This window comes from Myodes glareolus, chromosome 7, assembly GCF_982192425.1.
Source record: "Myodes glareolus chromosome 7, mMyoGla1.1, whole genome shotgun sequence".
Classification (NCBI taxonomy): Eukaryota; Metazoa; Chordata; class Mammalia; order Rodentia; family Cricetidae; genus Myodes; species Myodes glareolus.
This window is the reverse complement of record NC_142032.1, coordinates 83,386,778-83,408,349: the sequence shown is the minus strand read 5'-3', so window position 1 is coordinate 83,408,349 and position 21,572 is coordinate 83,386,778. Positions and strand designations below refer to the sequence as shown.

The window sequence follows — 21,572 nt, the reverse complement described above, 5'->3', positions numbered from 1 at the left end:
AAGGAAAACATTTAATTGGGGCTGGCTGTCTGTTTCAGAGGTTTAGTCCGTTGTTGATGGCAGGAAACATGGCAGCCTGCAGGCAGAGATGGTGCTGGAGAGATAGCTGAGAGTTCTACACCTGAATCTGAAGGCTGCAGGAAGAGAATGCTACACTGAGCCTGGTCGGAGCATTTGAGACGTCAAAGCCAGTGATACACACTTCCTCCAGCAAGGCCACACCTCATAGTGCTACTCCCTATGGGCCTCTGGGGGCCATTTATTCAAACTACCACACACACAGGAAGCAGAGAGGGAAAACAGGAAGTGGGGCAAGCTATAAAACTTAAAAGCTGATAGTACTTCCTCTTGTAAGGCTTTGCCTTCTCAAAGTTCTATGCCTTTCCCAAGTAGCATCACCAGCTGAGGACCAAGAGTTCAAACATGTGAGCCTCTGAGGGCATTCCACATCCAAACCACAGCATGCATTGAATGGTACAGCAGGGCACCATACGTGATATCTCGAGTGATCTAGAGATGATTAAAGCAAAAGGGAGGAGATGCATAGGCCATATGCAAATATGACACACTCACCCAGGGGACTCATTGATGGATCCTGGAACCAACCTCCCATGAGGGACAATTATATATTAGAATTTATGGGCAGGTTTTGCAATTTGAAAAAAATTGAGCTGAAATTTTAATAGCATTTCATCTTCCTTCACTATTGCCTAGCTTTAAACCTTTGCACACTTGAAAAGAAATCCTATGCTAGTTAGCCATCACTTCCAGCCTCCCATCCCTTCCCAATAATTGCTAATCTACTGTCTTTAAGAATTGACCTGTTCAGCCCGGCCATGGTGGCACACACCTTTAATCCCAGCACTTGGGAGGCAGAGGCGGGCGGATCTTTATGAGTTCGAGGCCAACCTCATCTACAAGAGCTAGTTCCAGGACAGCCTCCAAAGCTACAGAGAAACCGTCTCAAAAAATCAAAATAAATAGATAAATAAATAAAATGTCCTGTTCTGGACTCAGTTTACAAGTAGAATCTCACAATATGTGGCCTTTTCTGTCTGGCTTCCTTTAGTTGGGGTAGAATTTACAGCCTTTCATCCTCCCTCTGTTTTGAGACGAGGTCTTGTATAATTCAGCTGGTTACAAACACATCTCAGCTTGTACCGTGACTGCAGACATCACTATCTTACCTTATAAAAGAAAAACAAATTTTTTTTTCAAGACAGGATATCACTATGTAGCCCTTGCTGTCCTGAAACTCACTCTGTAGACCAGGCTGGCCTCGAACTCACAGAGATCCGCCTGCCTCTGCCTCCCGAGTGCTGGTGAAAGACTCCCATGGGCGTCTTCCCTCGGGGGAGACCCCATGCCCAAAGATCAGTCGAAAACACACAGCCGGATGCAAATAGCAAGAGGTTTATTGGGGATACACGGGTACCCGGGGCAACCAAGTCTCTCAGAGGACTTGCGCGCTGCAGGTTGGGGGTGAGGGATTCTTATAGGAGAGCAAAAAGCGAGGTTTACAGAAGCAAGATGCAGGGTGGTAAATTTTTAACCTAAATAACAATGAGGGGACCTACTCAGTGGTTTACTGTTCCTCCTATCCTGCCCCCTCCTTTCCTGGCTGGCGACCAGATGTCTGATTGCACAGCCCCTGACTCGTGAGAGCCCCGCTTTATACGTGACTCAGGCCTCGCAATCCTCTCTTTGTTTCTATGACCAGTTCATAAATCCCTGTCTTGCAGCCAGATAAGGCTGTCCTCAGGTATCTTTGCTCAGCATTCCGGAGGCCCTGAGCCTGTTATTTGCTCAGCATTCTGGAGGTCCTGAGCCTGTTATTTGCTCAGCATTCCGGAGGCCCTGAGCTGAGCTTGTTACTGTGAATCCTTTGCAAAACAGTATAACTATGGTTAAAACTAGTTGGGGTCCTTCACTGGGATTAAAGATGCACGCCCCTGCGCCCAGCTAAAAGAAAATATTCTCATCATCTATGTATGCGTGCATGTGGAGATTAGAGGACAACCTTTGGGGATTGGTTCTCTCATTCCACCCGTCACTCCTAGGGGTGGAACTTACGTCATCAGTGTCTTTACACACTGAGCTTCTTTGTTTCTTTTATTATTGAATAATATACTGCATTTTTCAAGTATAATATGATGGACATGAAAGATTTCTTAAAACTTTAAAAATGTTACTGTTTTTTATGTGTGTATATGTGTGAATGTATGCTGTGTGTGTATATATACCTGTGACCAGAACAGGGTGTTGGATCCCCAGAAGGAGTTACAGGCAGTTGTGAGCTGCCCAGTGTGGCTACTGGGAACTGAGCTAGGATCTTCTTGAAGAGGAGCACTTTTTCTTTTTTTAAAGAGTAATTTATTATGTGTATAGTGTTCTATGTACATGTATGACTGCATACCAGAAGAGGGCTCCAGATCTCATTACAGATGGTTTTGAGCCACCATGTGGTTGCTGGGAATTGACCTCAAAACCTATGGAAGAGCAGCCAGTGCTCTTAACCTCTGAGCCATCTCTCTAACCCAAGAAACGAGCACTCTTAACTGCTGAGCCATCTCTCTAGCCCCCAATTTAGATACTACTTATCAGTTTTGAGCTGCCATATAGACTGATTGCCTTGGACTTCAGGTTGGGGGTGTGGCTCAGCGGTAGACCTGTTGCCTGGCATGCAGGCTCTCGAGTTCCACAGCAATACCAGAGAATCGAAGAGTACTCTGACTGGCCAGGTTGCTGTAGAAACCTCAGATGCTCTTTTGGGTGAGATGAAATTTGCTTGCTTGATGAAGACAAATGGCTCACCTCTTTGTGCCCACTTTGCTGTCTTTCAGGAGACTTGTACACCCAAGCAGCCGAAGCCGCGATGGAAGCCATGAAGGGCCGGCTAGCCAATCAGTACTATGAAAAGGCAGAAGAGGCCTGGGCCCAGATGGAGGAATAACTGTCCCAAAAGATCACTGCCGGCTGGTCCCAAGCAAAAGGGCTGGGGATGGGGAGAATGGGCCGATTTCTTTTGGAAGGGGAAAAGCAGTTTTAACTATGCTATAAATTCACTTTTGTATTTGACTCTTGACACAGTCTTTGCACCTGGCAGAGACACTATAACTGCCCTTTTGGGGTGATATTTTGAGGGAGTGGGAGTTGACTATGCAGCCTAATGAATCACCTTATTTTTTTGAGGTTCCGTTTTTTCTTTTTTTTCCCCCATTTTTTTTGTCATGAGATATAAGAGCATGTCTTTCTGTCGGAATGAACAGACAGTATCAGGGCTGAGCCTGTGCAGTCTGGACTCACCTCAGTGTCTCCAGGAATCCGCATGGAGAGCTTTCTGTTAACTCCCCATGGATATCTGTCTTTAAGTTTTGAGAGGTGTATGGATTTTTTTTCAGCAGGTGAGAGATCACTCAATCCCAGGTTCCTTTGCACCCTAGGGAGATTATAAGGTTTTTCATTTGATGTCCTTCCACTGCGCACTTGATTTCTTGATGTCCAGCCAAATTCCATTTTTAAAAAGCATACTTCCTACTGTAGACTTTACAAAATAGGTTTGTTTTTTGAACACACATATTTGCTACCTCTGAGTTGTGCATTGGTGGATGCGGAAGCAGATGAACCTCAGAGCTTTCCCAGGAAGACCTTGGCTTAGGAGCTGGGCAGCTTTTCCTCCGAACAGAAGTGCCTCTGCGCCCCCATGGCCACATCCACAATGGGACTGAAGCATCCTTGTGCAGATCCCACGGTCATTTCTTGATGTGGTGACATTTTATAAACTCTGCTCTCAGCCTACTGTCCTTGGCATTTTCTGCTTGAAGCTGGAGTTTTCTGGTCATCTGCAGCAAGTGACTTTCAGCTGCAGCCCTTTAGGAAATGTCTAAGATGTTTGAGAACAAGGCAAGAGTGTAAACACTCATTAGCTCTGGGTGTTTCCCCAGTGCCAGGTTGTGACTTAATGAGCTTTTTCTTTAAAAAGAGTTCTGATTTAATGTGCCTGTGATTTCTGTTGGTGTTTCAAATCGCCAAGGGAACGGCCTGCTGTGGTCTACCATAGATGTTAGAGCGCCCTCTATCTTTGCTTTAAAGAACAGAAAAGCAGAGTGCAACATACAAGTCATTCTCACCTATCCTTAAAACAGGCCTTTTAAACCAGGTGGTGGTGGCGCTTACCTTTAATCCCAGCACTTAGGAGTGGGAGGTGGCAGAGGCAAGTGGATCTCTGAAGTTCCATCTGCTCTACAGAGCAAGTTCAGGACAGCCAGGGCTACACAGAGAAACAGGCAGGGTGGCAGGGGCTGGGGGAGGGGCACAACAAAAACAATAACAACAACCCAGGCCTTTTTAGGATTTTCCTCTTGAGCCTGCCCAGTGAGGAACTTGTAGAAGCACTAGTTTCTAAAGTCTAGAGTATAGGTACTTTGAGGGATAAGCAGAACCAATTTAACCCTGTGCACTCAGACTGATGGTGCATTATCTGTAGTTCCAGCATCCAAGTGGTAGCGGCACAGGTGACCCAGGTTTGAGGTTAGCCTGGGCTCTATAGTGAGACCTTGACCCAAAACAAAAAAACAAAAACAAAAACAAAACAAAACAAAAAGCTAAAATAGAGCTGGTGTTGGTGTGGTGCTCGGATGACTCAGTGGGTAAAGGTTCCTGCCCAGCCTAGCCTAATAACCGAAGGCCAGCCCCTGGACCCAACTCCTGCAAGTTACCCTCTGCCCTTCGCCTGTGTGGTGTGGCACGGGTGAGCCCACAAACACATGCACGCGTGCACGCACACATCGATAAAAGTGTAAAAGAAGTGGAAAAGCAAGAATTATCCTCGACAGCTCCTTTTCACCGCAGGTTGTGAAGCCCTGGGGTTTGCATTTGACAACATCACAGCTGGTTTTCTCTGAGAGGCTGGTGCTTGTCAGTTTCTTGTCAATACCAGAACAGTCTCTGGCTTGCACTGTCCTGCAGATGTTTTAAATTAGTGCATTTGTTAGCTAGCAGAAGCAGTTTATTGTGACAGTCTCTCGAGGTAACTGTCCTTTAAGTCTGGAGTGTGTGCGTTGTCAGCAGACAACCTCAGAGTTGTTCCTCAGGTGCTAGCCACCTTTTGCTTTTGAGATGGGGCCTCTCGCTGGCCTAGAACTCGCCAAATAGGCTATGCTGGCTGACCAGTGAACTCCAGGTATCTGTCTGTCTTACCCTTCCTAATTCTGAGATTTCAAACTCACATCCTCTACCCATTGATTGGTCCCTGTCTGGATCACTTACACTCTCAGGCCTGCAGTTGCTCCACCCACATGGCCTTAATGCCAGGAAGTTGTCTCTTTTTCTCCAGAAGGCTGAGCTAGCCTGGAGCACAGCTGAGCAAATGCTCTAAGGCCTTGCAAATAAAAAGCGAGCTGTAAGAGCCTGGTGTGTAATACCTGCACTTGGAGATTGAGGCCAAAGTATTATGAGTTTGAGCCAGCCTGAACTGAACTATGTACTAAGACTCTGTCTCTTTAAAAAAAAAAAAAAAGGCCTGGAAAGATGGCTCAGCAGTAACGGGCACTGGCTGCTCTTCCAGAGAACTGGGGTTCAATTCCCAGCACCCACATGACAGTTCACAGCTGTCTGTGACTCCAGTTCTAGGGGATCCAACACTCTCACACAAACATGCAAATACCAATGCACATAAAATAAAAATAAATCGGTTAAAAAAAAAACAAAAACCAAGATGGCTCAAAGCTGTAATCATAGCACAGCTCAGGAGGCTGAGGTGGAAAGGGTCACTGTGAGTCTCATGCCAGCTTGGGCTACGTGATGATTTCCAGTCCAGCCTGGGTTACAGAATGAGATTTTTAAAAAAATAAGGTGGTGGTGCACGCCTTTAATCCCAGCACTTGTGAGGCAGAGGCGGACAGATCTCTGTGAGTCTGAGGCCAGCCTGGTCTGCAAGAACTAGTTCCAGGACAGGCTCCAAAGCTACAGAGAAACCCTGTCTCGAAAAACCAAAAAAAAAAAAAAAAGATAAAATATGAAACAGCTTGCAGAAATGGTTATTTCTCCTCCCAAGCCCAGTCTATGTCTTCAAAAGCTGGTGAGGGTATCTTCTCTCTCCCCGTGTGCTGAGTCCAGCTCAGGGAGAGTTAACACCAGTGCCCGGCACTTGTAGTCAGTTCTGTCTTTCGGTGCACGAAGTGGATTAACTGATCATGTGGTACCTTCATCTCAAAGACAGGAGCAAGGGCTTCAGAAGATTCCAGTGGCACTGCTAGCTAGGTGCTCAGCTGGAGCTAGGGCCCGGAGGGCTGCTGTTTTCCAGAGGGTCCTGGGAATAAAAGCATTTAACTGTGATGTGACGGTCCATTCAACCTTGCTATAGGTGACAGACTTAAATGAAACAGGGTTGGGGTGAGTATGCAGATATCATGGAGTCGAGGTCTTGGGTTTGGGCCCCAGCACTGCAAGTCATACACAATGCAGGATTTATGGATGTAAGAAAGAACCTTCTCAGGCTTCAGTGCTTCAGAATGATCCCGCTCCCTGCCCTCTGGACCAGCTCACCCACTGAGCTATTTCTCCAATCCTTGCTGTCCCACATCCCAGCACCTTTGAATCACTAAGTGATTTGAATATTCGCAGATGTTTACACAAGTGTATGCAGCTTGAGATGAATGGGAAAGGGAAGCGAGGAGACCGTGCCATTCCCTGCAAACCACCTCTTACATTTCACCTCTGCCCGTCACAAGGCAGCTGGCTGGAGCCACAGGTACAGTTTGGGTATACTCCAGGTTCCAGCTTGCCTCTCCCAGTTTTTTTTTTCTCTACTCTCTCAAATTCACACTTGAAAGACTCCCTCAGGGCGTCTTCCCTCAGGAGAGGCCCCGTGCCCAAAGATCAGTCGAAAACACGCAGCCGGATGCAAACAGCAGGAGGTTTATTGGTGGATACACAGGTACCTGGGCGACAAGTCTCTCGAAGATCTTGCGCCCTGCAGGTTGGGGATGAGGGGTTCTTATAGGGGAGCAAAAGCGCGGGTACAGAAGCAGAAAAACTTTCATTTCATTGGTCAATTTAAATAAGGCTAAGCTGAGTGGCACATTCCTGACCTTTTACCTAAATACCAAGGAGGGGGTTGTCCAGACCCACCTGGATACCAAAGAGGGGGTTGTCCTACCTGTTTTTCTTATCTCTTCCTGCCTTCCTAGCTTGGCTGGCGACTAGATGTCTGATTTGCACAGCCCCGAGCCCTGCTTTCTACGTGACTCAGGCCTCGCAATCTTCTCTTTCTTTGTTTCTATGGCCAGTTCATAAATTCCCTGTTTTGCAGCCCGATAAGGCTGTCCTTGCTCTAACCTCAGGTATCTTTGTTCAGCGGAGGCCTTTAATGGAGCCCGTTATTTGCTCAGCATTCCAGGAGGTCCTGAGTTAGTTATCTATGAACCTTTGCAGAACGACATAACTGTGGGGGGAGACGAGTTGGGGTCCTTCACACTCACTCTCAAATTATCCCTCCCCATGGAAACATACAAATCAAAAATTAGCCACACGCAATTTCTCAGAAAATTAAGAAACAACCTTCCGGGCTGGAGAAATGGCTCGGCGGTTGAGAGCACTGACTGCTCTTCCAGAGTACCCGGGTTCAATTCCCAGCACCCACATGGCAGCTCACAACTGTCTGAAAATCTGGTTCCAGGGGATCTGACACCTTCACACCAATGCACATAAAATTAAAAAAAGATAAATAAATCATAAAAATAAAAAAAAATTAAAAAAAAAGAAACAACCTTCCTCAAGACCCGGTAATACCACTTTTGGGTATATATCCAAAGGATTCTCAATCGTGCCACATGGACATGTGCTCAACTATAGTCATAGCAGCTTTGTTTGTCATAGCCAGAACCTGGAAACAACCTAATACTTCTTGACCAAAGAATGGATGAGGAAAATGTGGTACATTTACACAATGGAATACTACACAGCAGAAAAAAATGATGGCAGCTTGAATTTTTCAGGAAAATGGATGGAGCTAGAAAACATCATTTTGAGTGAGGTAACCCAGACACAGAAAGACAATTATCACATGTACTCACTCATAGGTAGTTTTTAAACATAAAGCAAAGAAAGCCAGCCTACAAACCACAATCCCAGAGAACTTAGACAACAATGCGGATACTAAGGGAGACATACATATATCTAATCTACATGGGAAGTAGAAAGTATAAAAAGACAAGATCTCCTGAGTAAATTGGGAGCATGGAGACCTTGGGGGAGGATTGAAGAGGGGAGGGGAGAAGCAGAGAGGGGAGCAGAGAAAAATGTAGAGCTCAATAAATATCAATAATAAAAATAAATAAATAAATTAGCCACACGGAGGCTGAAGCAAGCCACAGGCTTACTGGTGGAAGGGCAGAGCTTCTCCACCTTCAACATGAGCTGCATCACCTGGAATGTGGGCCCAATGTGGCTCCATGCTGGTTTTTCACATGGGAAAAAATGCGATCGATCCTGATTTTTAACATTTGTAATAAGTTCTAATAAAGCAAGCCTTCCGGATCTGGCCCATACACTATCTGTTTTAGATAAAATCTATGAATGCTTTTGATTTGCCCATCCGTCAAACAATGATCATTGCCCCTCAGAGTTGTCCTCAGCTTCTGAGAAGACTGCATGAATTGGGTGCTCCTTTATGTAGGGCTTTAGAAGTGTCTGGTGTAAGTATTTGGACTCGAGATCATAGTGTTTGGGTTTTAAAAAAATTGAACGTTAGCTGGGAGGCACACGCCTTTAACCCCAGCACTTGGGAAGCAGAGGCAGGTATATCCCTGTGAGTTCAAGGCCACCCTGATCTACAAAGCAAGTTTCAAGATAATCAGGGTTGTTATACAGAGAAACCATGTCTCAAAAAACAGTATTTTGGAACTTTATCCTAACACTGCATGGCAGTAGATTGATCAGGTATATTTGGTATATTTAAGTCATCCTGACTCTTCATCTACAATGATAGGGGGCTTTTAAATGTTTTATTGTATGTTTTTGGGATAAACTCATTAGGACAGTGACAAAGGAGTCAACCGCAAGAGTCTGGAGACTGGAAAAATGTATGGGTTGCCGCCAAGTCGGCAGACCCAAGGAGGCTGGATCCCAAATCCACAGGCTGGATAGGGTGGTTCATGTATGTAACCCCAGCACTTGAGAAGCTGGGGCAAGAGGATTCTGAGTTTAAAGCCAATCTCAACCACACAGAGTGTCACAAAAGCCCTTTTAAAAATGACTTTAAAGCAGTGGATCAGTGGAATGAACACTGAATCATCAAATCATCATCAATCAAACCTGTTTGCCTGTAGCCGTTGTGTTGGGGACCAGTGTCCTCAGTATCCTCCTGGGATACAAGGACAGCAGAGTGAAGTCCTTCACTGTGGGGAATTGTGGCTGTTGGAATGTATTTGGCACCCATAAGATCATAGGGAGTGGCATTATTCGGGGTGTGGCCTTTTGGTGAAGTGTGGTCCTGATAGAGGAGGCTGGGTGATACATGCCTTTAATCCAGATTTTGACTCTAGAGGGCACACCTTTTTTTTTCCCCCAAAGTTTATTAAATTATGAAAGTTTCCATTTCCGCCCCTCCTCCCAACACTCTCCCACTCCCCCCCTCCCCCTCCTCCTCCCTCTGTATCCCTAAGAGCAGTCAGGGCTTCCAGCCCTGTGGGAAGTTCAAGTTCCTCCCCCCTCCCTCCAGGTCCAGGAAGGTGAGTATCCAAACAGACTGGATCCCAAAAATCCAGTATATGCAGAGGAAACAAGTCCCAGTGTCATTGTCAATGGCTTTTCAGGAAGGCTCCGGGCCAGCCACATTCAGAGAATCCGGCCACATTCAGAAAATCTGGTTGGATCACATGCTCATTCAGTCCCAGTCCAACTGGCCTTGGTGAACTCTCATTAGATCAGTCCCCTTGTATCAGTGGGTGATCGCACCCCTCGCGCTCCTGAGTTTTTTTTCATGTTCTTCCTCCTTCTGCTCCTCATTTGGACCATGGGGGACTCAGTCCAGTGCTCCAATGTGGGTCTCCGACTGTATCGCCATCCATCGTCAGATGAAGGATCTATGGTGATAGGCAAAATCTTCATCAGTATGGTTATAGGCCAAGGCTGGTTCAGGCACCCTCTCCTCTGTCCAGAGAACAATCTGGGGATCTCTCCTTGGACCTGGGACCCCATTTATAATCAAGTCTCTTGTAAACCCTAAAATGACTCCCCTAGTTGAGATATATTCTTCCCTGATCCCATATCCATCCTTCCTCCCTCCCCCCATCTCAGTCCCCCGAGTTTTCCCCATTCCTCCCCTACTCCCTTCTCTCCAACCCTCTCCCCTTCCAACAACCCTCCCACCCACCCCCCCATGCACCCGAGGTTACCTGGGACTTTTGTCTATTTCCAATCTCCAGGAGGATAAGTACATGATTTTCTTCAGGTTCACCTTCTTATTTAGCTTCTCTAGGATCTCGAATAATAGGCTCAAAGACCTTTAATTATGGCTAGAATTCACTTATGAGTGAATACATACCATATTCCTCTTTTTGGGTTTGGCTTACCTCACTCAGTAAAGCGTTTTCTATGTCCATCCATTTGCATGCAAAATTCAAGATGTCATTGTTTTTTACCGCTGAGTAAAACTCTAGTGTATATATGTTCCACACCTTCTTTAACCATTCTTCTATTGAGGGGCACCTAGGTTGTTTCCAGGTTCTGGCTATTACAGATAGTGCTGCTATGAACATAGTTGAACAAATGCTTTTGTAGTATGATAGGGCATCTCTTGGGTATATTCCCAAGAGTGGAATTGCTGGGTCTTGAGGGAGGTTGACTCCCAGAACACTTGATTTTCGGCAAGGGGGCTAAAGGTATGCAATGGAAGAAGGAAAGCATCTTTAATAAATGGTGCTGGCATAACTGGATGTCAACCTGTAGAAGAATGAAAGTAGATCCATATCTATCACCATGCACAAAAATCAAGTCCAAATGGATTAAAGATCTCAACATTAATCTGACCACTTTGAACCAGATAGAAGAGAAAGTGGGAAGTAGTCTACAAGACATAGGCACAGGAGACCACTTCCTAGGTAGAACCCCAGTAGCACAGACAATAAGAGAATCAATGAATAAATGGGACCTCCTGAAACTGAGAAGCTTCTGTAAAGCAAAGGACACCGTCAGTAAGACAAAAAGGCTACCTTCTGACTGGGAGAAGATCTTCACGAACCCCTTATCAGATAAAGGTCTGATCTCCAAAATATACAAAGAACTCAAGAAACTAGACAATAAAACTCTAATTAACCCAATTAAAAAATGGGGTGCTGATCTGAACAGAGAATTCTCAACAGAAGAACTCCGAATGGCCAAAAGACACTTGAGGTCATGCTCAACATCCTTAGCGATCAGGGAAATGCAAATCAAAACAACTATGAGATACCATTTTACACCGGTCAGATTAGCTAAAGTCAAAAACACCAATGATAGCTTATGCTGGAGAGGATGTGGAGAGAGGGGAACTCTCATCCATTGTTGGTGGGAATGCAAACTTGTACAGCCACTGTGGAAATCAGTGTGGCGGTTTCTTAGAGGGCACACCTTTAATCTGAGCCACCTTCTGTTGGAAGTGTGTTACTGTGCAGGACAGGCTTTGAAGTATTTTTCTCAAGCTTCTCCCCATGCAACAGTTGACTTCTTGTTGCTTTTGAGTCTAGAGGTAGCGCTCTCAGCTCCAGCACCATGTCTGTCTGCACACTGCCGTGTTCCCTGTCATGATCATAATGGACTGAACCCCTGAACTGTAAACAAGTCCCCCTCGACCCTCAGTTACAAGTTTTCTTTATAAGAGTTGCTGTGGTCATGGTGTCTCTTCACAGCAATAAAAACCTAAGACAGAAATTAATAGAAATTTCCAGAGTTAATATAAAAAATGCTCTATCAGCCTTTTCTGCATGCTAGGCCTTGTGTAACTTCCAACTTAATGGTAGAAAGCAACTGTAGGAACCTCTGAGAGTATCTGACTAATTAAAATTAACGAAGGTCCTGACCCCTAAGGAAGGCCACAGCCACAACCCTCCCACACTCAGAACTCCCCAGACAATTTAGAACCCCATTCGCAATCTCTCTCTTTGTTTTTGTTTTGTTTTCCGAGACAGGGTTTCTCTGTAGCTTTGGAGCCTGTCCCGGAACTAGCTCTTGTAGACCAGGCTGGCCGCGAACTCACAGAGATCCGCCTGCCTCTGCCTCCCGAGTGCTGAGATTAAGGGCGTGTGCCACCACCAACTGGTGAAAGCCCCATTTTCAACCTGAGCAGATAGCTAACGACCAACATGTGAAAGTCACACTGAAATTCTGGACAGTGGGCTCCTCAGCCAAGAGCATCTGTTGGTTTTGCAGAGAACCCAGATTCAATACCCAGCACTCATGTGATGGCTCACAACCATCTATAACTCTAATTCCACAGAATTCAAGGCCTTTTGGGTACCAGGCACACGGGTGATGCACATGCTTGTAAAACACTCATATATATAAAATACATCTTTTAAAAAAGTGTTTTTTAGGGCAGATGGCAGCGCAATCGGGGCTAGGGTGCGAATATTATGGAGCTATGACCATGGCTGTCAGCGGCGCTGCTGCTGCTGCTGCTGCTGCTTGGGCAGCTGAGCCGCACCGCCAGGTTCTATGCCAAGATCAGCCTCTGCTGTGTGGTCTGCCTGTCCTTCTCTGTCGCGGCCTCGATCGTCTGCCTGCTGTGCCACAGTATGGGGATAACACGAGCAACATCAGCTGGTTCGTGCGGTCCTTCAAGTACGTGTATGGCCTTCACTTTGCGGTCAGAGGCCAGAAGAAGCAGGAGGTGGATGGGCCATGCGCCATCATTTCTAGTCACCAGAATACCCTGGACATGATGGGCCTCATGGAGATACTCCCTAAGCGCTGTGTGCAGATCGCCAAGCGTAAGCTGCTGTTCACGGGGTCTAATCTTTAAGTACCACTGGGGTGTCTACTTTATCAACCGCCAACGTGCCAAAACTGCCACGATCCTGGTGGTCGACCTGGGTGACCTCACGGTCAAGGACAATCTCAAAGTGTGGATCTACCCAGAGGGTACACACAGTGACAATGGGGACCGGTAACACTTTTAAAAAGGTGCTGTAAGACTTTAAGACAATTCTTGAAGCCATTTCTGACAATTCCAAACCCTCTCAGCCTCTGTGCCTCAGTGCTTCCCCTCCTCCCCTGGGAACCAAGGACCTAACAGCTACACATGCACCTACTCAGTTCCTGAACAATTACCCATCCATGTATGTTTTGACTCAGTTCCCTGGGAAACGGGGTCAAAATGACCTCTTACCTCATCTGATCTGACAATAGCTCTCCAGCCAATTATTGGTATTAGCCCTTTTCGAATAAGCCAATCATAATGGTCAAGGAACAACCCCTCTTGTTTCTATGGGGCCTCCTCCTTTAAAAACAGACTGTACCAGCTATTTGAGGTCTCTCGGCTTCCCGAATGCTGAGGGGCCCTATCATGACAGAATTAATAAAATCCTCATGCTTTTGCATCAGCTGTGGTATATGAGATGGTCTCTGGGGGCGACTCCTCGGTTTGGACACTAGAGTCCAACAGTGCCTTGCACTTGGCCATCCAGGCCCAGGTGCGCATCATCCCCGGCGTGTACTCACCCTTTTCTTCCTCCTACAATGTCAAGGCAAAACTCGTCACCTCAGGAACAATCAGGGTACAAGGTCTGGATGCTGTCCCTACCAGCGGGTTTCCAGAAGCTGATGTCACCACGCTTGTGGATGCTTGCTACCAGTCCATGAGGGACACCTTTCTACAAATTTCCCAGATACCTCAGAACTCTGCCATTAAGGAGCCTGGGGTTGTGCCAGCCCAGTAGCCCAGGCCACAGGGGTAGGGGAGCTGGGGGAAGGCAGGTGGGAATCAGAGGCTGAAGGATGAACAGAGGCCACACCCTTTGAAGTGTATGGCAAAAGTTTGTTTAATCTGAAGCTAAATATGAGTACCCATGAACACAGGTGTAGGCCATCCCAAATCCCAGCACTCAAAAGGCAAAGGCAAGTAGGTCTCTGTGAGTTCGAAACTAGCCTAGTCTACATAGTGAATGCCAGGCCAGGACGAGAGATAGAGATAGAGATAGAGAGAGAGAGAGAGAGAGAGAGAGAGAGAGAGAGATTATAAAATTTAAGGGCTGGATAAATGGCTCAGAGGTTAAGAATAAGAACACTGTCTATTCTTCCAAAAACAAAAAAAGCAAAACTTAGCTCAGTTAATGGAGCATTTGCATAGCATAAATCAAGCCCATAGTTTGATCTCCAGCAACAAACAAACCCAGGTGGGCAAAATGACACGTCTTTAATCCCAGCACTTGGAGGCAGATGCAGGGAGATCCGTGAGTTCAAGAACAGCCTGGTCTATGTAAAGAGTCCCAGAACAGCCAGGGCTATTAGAGAGACCCTGTCTCCACCACCCCCCACAAAAGAAAACAGGTGTAGTGGAGACAGGAGGATCAAAGGTCATTCTTAGCTACATGTGGAGTTCAAGGCCAGCTTGGGCGGCACGAGAACACTAATACTAATAATGATAATAGAGAATATATATAAACATTGTCCATGTTGAGTCTTGTGTTCAGGATATATGTATATGCAAATATTCCAAAATCCAAAACCTAAAACACTTAGTTCCAAGTGGATAAAGGGTATTCAGTCTGTGAACTGGAAATGGAATGGATGCCAGGAAGGGAAAAGGACAGATCTCGGAAGGGGAAGGGCCCCAAAGATTAGAGAGAAGCGGTAAACTTTGCAGGTATGCTTTATTACATACATCAAAATTCTATTACAGTTTTGCTGCAAGTGAGGGCCTCCTGGGAGAACAGTTCATTGATAACGACCGAGGAGACCAACCTCTGGGGCTTGTCCGTGAGCGAGTTCCTAGATAGGGATTGTAGAGCTAGGGCCTCCAAGCAAAGCAAGTCATCATCAGATCAGCTGTACTTGCTTCCAAGAGGGACTTCTGATTGACGTCCCTTCCCCCGGAAGATGGAGCAGGTGGAGAAGGTCTTGAACCCACGCCTGAGATTCCAGTCTCTCATCCCAGCATTTGTATGCAATTCTGTCCTAATTGCATGTGGTCTTGGGGTCTGGGGAGGTGCTAGAGCTTACAGACTGGGGGAGGTTAGGGGAGGAGGCAGTTGTGGGAAAAGCCATCTTTGGGGTGAAGACTTTCTGCCGTGGCAGCCTCAGACTTACCAAAGGTCTTCAGAGCAATCCCTCACCCTTGCTCTGTAAATTATGCCTAGTGAACTCCCTGATTCCCAGTGTGAGCTTTGGTGAAATTATACTTCGGATTGTTCTTCTAAGAGTTGGTAAACTGAGGCGGGAATATTCATCCTAACTGTGGGCAGCACCATCCCATGGGCTGGGGTCCTGGGCTGAATAACAAGGAGAAAGTGAGCTGCGTGCCAGCATTCATCTCTTGGCCCCTGGGATGTGGGTGGCTCACACTCCTGCCCCCAGCCTGTTCCAGCCTTGATGGACTGTGAATCAGACTCAAACTGTGAATCAAAATAAATTCCTCTTTAAGTTGATTATGCCATGTATTCTAGCCCAGCCACAAGAAGAGGGACTATTGCAGGTGCCTCCCAGGCAAAGTGCCCTGTGTAAGCTGGACAACCACTTTTCTCACCTCTGACTGGGTAGAGACATTATGTAGGACAAGAACATGATTAGTCATTGTTAGACGAGGCTGGACAGAGCGCTTTATTGAAGGTCACTGCAACTCTGTCCACCCTGTGCGGTCCAAGGTACTGGTGTGAATCCTGCTGCTCCTGCCTGTTGGTTTTGCGTTTGATTGTCGCAGGAGTCTGTGTAATGGACTGCAGGACTGTAAGGAAACACTCTCTGACTTCAGAGGGGCCATTCCATACCCTTCCTAATTCTTGCTCAGTGTGTGCTGGTAAATACAGACCTGACTTACTCCAGAGAGCCTTGGCAGGAATATTTCCAGCTTCCCTTGGTTAGACGGATTATTGGGGTATAATTGACAGCTACTGGGTATGCCTAACTTGGCAGAAGAGGGAACTGTGTTGATAGAGGTCTGTCTCCAAGAAGACTGGGGGTAGGAGCAGGAAAACTGTCAGGATTTCTCTAGGGTGCTGCTCTTTGTTCTTGCCCTCTTAAAATCTAATTTAATTAATTTCTTTATTGTTTTTCAAGACACTGTTTCTCTATTTCACTGTTTCCCTGGCTGTCCTGAAACTTGCTCTGTAGACCAAGATGTCTTGGAACTCAGAGATCTGCCTGCCTCTTCCTTCTGAGTGCTAGGACTAAAGGTGTGTGCCACCGTCCCCAGTGGGCCACCGTCCCCAGTGGGCCACCGCAGCCAGTGTTCTCTGTTCATGTGTGCTGGCTTTCTTGGTTCCTGCAGTCCTGTCCCAGTATATAGCTGTAGCATGAGGGCCGACTTGTTGGGGTTTCCGTCCCGCCCGGTACCCCAACAGCCGGCAACTCCCAAAGAGAAATTACACACAGGACTCCATAAGGTTATGAACTGATTGGCCCATTAGGTCAGGCTTCTTGTTAACTCTTATAACATATATTACCCCATTATCCTTATCTACGTTACCCACATGGGCTCAGTACCTTTCTCAGTGTGACAGCTTACATGTTGCCTCTTCGGTGGTCTGTGCAGGAGTGGCTGAGGGAGTTTTCTCCTCTCTAGCCTTATCCTATTCTCATTGCCCCGCCTCTACTTCCTGTCTGGTTGACCCACCTATACTTCCTGCCTGGCCAATCAGCGTTTTATTAAAATATATGATTGACAGAATACAGACAATTCTCCAGCACCATATAGCCACCCCCCCAAATCTCCTTTCTAGTTTCAGAGACTAATTCCAACTCAACTCAGAATTACTCATGTCTTAATTCATATTCTTATGAGAAAGTACAGTTTGTGCAACTTGAATTCTGAATCTTATGTCTCCCATAAACCACATTAACCAGTTGAGGGACTGGGAGCCTGGGGCTGGGGAGGGGTTTGTAGGATGTTTAGCACAAATGTGCCACCAAGGACAATTTCTGAGGTCTTACTAATGCCTTTAAGAGCAGACCTGGACTCAGATTCCTGCAGGTCTCCTGCTCTAGGGACACATTTCCAGTCTGAAAGCCAGGTATGTAGCTCACAAGCAGTCTTTCCAGGCAATGACATGTCCTGAGCAGCTGGCGGCTAAGTCTCCACTCAGCCCCGCACTTCTGCATGCTTGACCCATTTCCTCAATAGATAGCTGCTTTATTTTTAAAAGCAACAAACTCTCCCAGAACCATGAAATCTTTGTACCAGCTGTTAGAGGCGGAAGGATAGAAAGGAAACAAAATAAAACAAAACCTCAAGAATCTAAAGAGGATTTAGGGAAAGAAAACTTAAAATGCCCAAATATTAGGATTGTGCCGACTTCAAATGAGGTCTGTGTGGCTTTCTAGGGGCATGTGTAGAAAACCGAGTGGAGCTACGGAAGGATTACTCCGGTGACTCAGACTAAGCAATGTCTGGGTTCATTGTATCGTGCTGGGGAAAGGAGAAGGGAAATAGAAGAGGAAAAGACACGTGCTGTAGAAGAAGGAAAGGCACAAGGGATGTGGGGAAGATTTCAGACTTTCACGGTAACGAATGTGAAAAACCAAATGGATGGCTTTGTTTTTTCCCCAAAACTGACTTAGTAAGAATTAATAACCTGTTGGGTGTTGTGCAGAGTGAGTTCCAGGACAGTCAGAGTTACTTAGTGTAACACCCAATTCTGTGTTACCCCCTTGGTATAGTTCGCCATGCGCCACTGTACCGTCCGTGTGTCGGACAAGGGCCTGGAGATTGAAAGAACACACAAAGAGACCTGGGTCATTTGAAATTCGAGATCAGCCGAATGCCGTTTATTCAACTTTGGGGAAACCCTTAAATACCTCGCTGCTGCACAAGGATTTCCCCACAGGCAGGCGGGAAATTACCATACCAAAGATGAAACAATGCCCTACACCTAATCACCAGGTGGGGCAGAGGGAGCACAAGAACAAACAGAATGTTTTAGCTGACTGACCAGAAACTGTCCTCAAGATGAACCTCAGGAACAAGGGCAGACCCGGGCCCTACAACTTAGAAAGACCCTATTTCAACTCCTTCACTTGCCTTCAGCCAAGAAAAGAAAATGTATATATGATTCAACAATTTTAGTTCTGGGAGAAAACATGGAGGAATGTCCATGCATAGACTAGAAGCTATGTACAGAGATAGTTCCCACAATACTGCCCAGAAAACTTAAAAACAAATATTGCTTATTTATAGTGTGGGATGAGTCAGTATAATAGATCTCAAAAACACAGTAATGGGGTGGAAAAGGCATGGTGTTGGTATCCTTTGAGAACACAGAAGAGCATTCTGTATATTGCTCATGGATTTACATATGTAAGAACTTGAGACGTTATTGGAAAGATACATATCAAATTTATATTAGTTATAATATAAACACGCGGTGTAACAGACCTGGCTGTCCTGGAATTTGATTCGTAGATCAGGTTGGCCTCGAACTCACAGAGATCCAGATCCAGCTGCCTCTGCCTCCCAACTGCTAGGATTAAAGGTGTGCACCACCACACCTGACTAAGAGGACCTTCTAAATTGTAGTGTTTTTAACTTCTCATAGTCCAGTATATTTTTTAAATATTTTAATCATTTTTGTTTTGAGACAGAGTATCTCTATGTAGTCCAGGCTGTCCTGAAACATGCTCTGTCACAGTGTAGACCAGGCTGGCCCTTAAAGCTGAGAATATTCCTGCATTTGCCTCCTGAGTACTGGGGCCACGGATGTGCACCATTATGCTCAGCCCATTTTTTAAGATATAGTGTTACACTTGGTAGGCAGAGGCAGGTGGATCTTTGTGAGTTCAAAGACAGCCTGCTACAGAGTGAGTTCCAGGACAGACAGGACTATTACACAGAGAAACCCTCTTGAAAAACAAACAAAAAGTATATTGAATTATATTAACTTAAGTTTATTCATTTATTTATTGTATGGGTATGTGTGTCAAAGGACAATTTGTGGGATTATTTTCTTCTTCTACCACCTTATGGGTCCCAGGGATTGAACTCAGGTTCTCAGACTTAGTGACAAGCACCCCTACCCGCTGAGGCATCTAAGAGTCCTTACTTATTTAACTTTTAATGAAAATTATATACATGAGAAAATAATTGGAAGCAAAACGCCATATTAACAGTAATTAGTCAGGTGCAGATTGGGACCAGTGTAGAATCAGAAGTTCAAACACATCTTTAACAATATAGCAAGTTCAAAACCAGCCTGGGCCCAATGAGTCTTGACTCAAAACAACAAATACATGTGTATGTGTGTGCAAATGTGTATGCAGAAATGAGTTTAATTCTAGATGATGGAAATATGGGTCTTTTTCACGGTGCTTTTTTTCAGTCTTTTAAAGTATCTGGGGCTGGTGAGATGTTTCAATGGGTAAAGATACTTGCCTCCAAGGTTGACAATCTAAGCTGCCCCCACATGGTGGAAAGAGAGAATAGACTCCAGAAAATTGCCCTCTGACCTCCGCGATATGCCGCCCCCCATAAACAAATAAAATAAATGTAAAAGTCTGTATGTATACATTAACGTGCACAGATATGTAAGAAACAAAGTCTGGTAAAAGCAAAAGAAAAAATAAAAAGTCTGGTGGAAAAGCTAGCCAGCTGTGTATACGTTAGCATGTTAATAAATATTTATCTACCAACCCGTACACAATATGAACGAAACTGTTTTTCATGGAGATAAACATCCATAGAAATTGACAGCAAAAGATCTGAAAGGATGTATAATCAGCCGATAATGGTGGTTACGAGGAAACTAGAGCGAGTCAAAGGTTAAAGAATACTATTTAAAATATTACAAAGATTTTATTTTATTATTTTATTTTTTTTTATTTATTTATTTTTTTAACAGACTTGATTCACTTTTATTTTTCTTGTATAAAAACCCTTATGTGGTGGCCACAGCTGGAGCCTGGGTCCTCTGAACAGAGACTCTGGTGTGGGTTTTCACTAGGTGGTCAGTGAATTCCTGATAAGGAGACTTGGTGAACACAGTCTCTTTCCAGAGGTCGGGGGTCAGGTAGCTGTAGGTCTTAGAGATGGCATCAAAGGTGGCCTTGGCAAAGTTGCCCAGGGTGGCAGTGCAGCCCCTGGCTGATGTGTAGCAGTCATCAATGCCAGCCATCATCAGTAGCTTCTTGGGCACAGGAGCGGAGACTATGCCAGTGCCTCTGGGGGCAGGAATGAGACGCACCAGCACAGAACCACAACGGCCTGTCACTTTGCAAGGCACAGTGTGGGGCTTGCCAATCTTGTTCCCCCAGTAGCCTCTCCGCACAGGGACAATGGAAAGCTTGGCCAAGATGATGGCCCCTCGGATGGCAGTGGCTACCTCCTTGGAGCATTTAACACCGAGACCTACGTGACCATTGTAGTCCCCAATAGCGACGAAAGCCTTGAACCTGGTCCGCTGGCCTGCCCTAGTCTGCTTCTGCACGGGCATGATCTTCAGAACCTCATCCTTTAGGGATGCTCCCAGGAAAAAGTCAATGATCTCGGACTCCTTAATGGGCAGGGAGAACAGGTAGATCTCCTCCAGGGACTTGATCTTCATGTCCTTAACCAGGCAGCCCAGCTTGGTGACGGGAATCCACTCCTTGTCTTCAGCTTTACCTCCGCGAGCCCCGCGGCCTCGGCCACGGCCACGGCCTCGACCACGGCCGCGGCCCCTCAGACCGCTACCGAATCCTCCGCGGAAGCCGCCACGGCCTCCTAATCCTGGGCCCCCGGGGCCCCCGGGCCCTCCTGCTGCACCGGCGTCATCCGCCATTGGTGTCTTCCAGAAGAAGAAGAAGCTATTTTATTTTTTTTAATCTGCAAAGTTTTTATAGGAGTTGTGCATTAAAAATTTAAGCATGTGACTTTTCAGCTATACCTGGGCAGACCTGGGGTCATGTTTCGGCTCTCGGAGCTCGGGTGAGAGCTACTTCTAGGATCAGTCACCTAATTCGGGTTATGTGGGTGCCAGAGAGGCTTAATCGAACGCGTTAACCCTTGACTCTGAACGCAAATTAAACTGTTTGTTGCTTTAAAACTTATTCGGAACAAGCTTGGATTTAAATAATTTTCTTTCAATAGCTGGTCTTTTAACAATATTGTTTAAGACGATCTCTGTTAGGAGTAGAAAAAACACAAATCCAACTTCTAAAAAATCCAAACAAAAATTCAAAAAAAAAAAAAAAGGACGATATACATGTGTAAGTGCATTAAGTAGCTTCTTAGAAAGCTACACTGACAGCTGGGTAGCGTGGCCGAGCGGTCTAAGGCGCTGGATTAAGGCTCCAGTCTCTTCGGGGGCGTGGGTTCGAATCCCACCGCTGCCAGGATCAGTGTTCCTTTTTGCCTTCGATCTTGGCTCCTTTTTTGCGGCCGCAGCGGCGACCCCTGCAGACGGTCTGCG

The 21,572-nt window shown here is 45.9% G+C and overlaps 1 protein-coding gene, 1 non-coding gene and 2 pseudogenes across 5 annotated transcripts in view; 3 read left to right on the top strand and 1 right to left on the bottom strand.

Moving 5' to 3' along the window:
- Positions 1-3,995, top strand: part of Eef2k (eukaryotic elongation factor 2 kinase) — a 58,529-nt gene extending 54,534 nt beyond the window's left edge. For all 4 annotated transcript variants that reach the window (XM_048460180.3, XM_087908501.1, XM_087908500.1 and 1 more), the window contains exon 18: positions 2,844-3,995. In XM_048460180.3, the coding sequence (XP_048316137.3) occupies positions 2,844-2,953 (110 nt within the window). In that variant the 3' untranslated portion in view covers positions 2,954-3,995. The remainder of the gene's footprint in view (positions 1-2,843) is intronic.
- Positions 3,996-12,611: 8,616 nt separating this feature from the next.
- LOC148121483 (1-acyl-sn-glycerol-3-phosphate acyltransferase beta-like) lies at positions 12,612-13,923 on the top strand (annotated as a pseudogene).
- A 6,106-nt stretch (positions 13,924-20,029) lies between these two features.
- On the bottom strand, positions 20,030-20,947 carry LOC148121482 (small ribosomal subunit protein uS5 pseudogene; annotated as a pseudogene).
- Positions 20,948-21,413: 466 nt separating this feature from the next.
- Positions 21,414-21,495, top strand: Trnal-aag (transfer RNA leucine (anticodon AAG)). Its single transcript has one exon. It is a non-coding gene; the product is annotated as a tRNA-Leu (tRNA).
- The last annotated feature ends 77 nt before the right edge of the window (positions 21,496-21,572 follow it).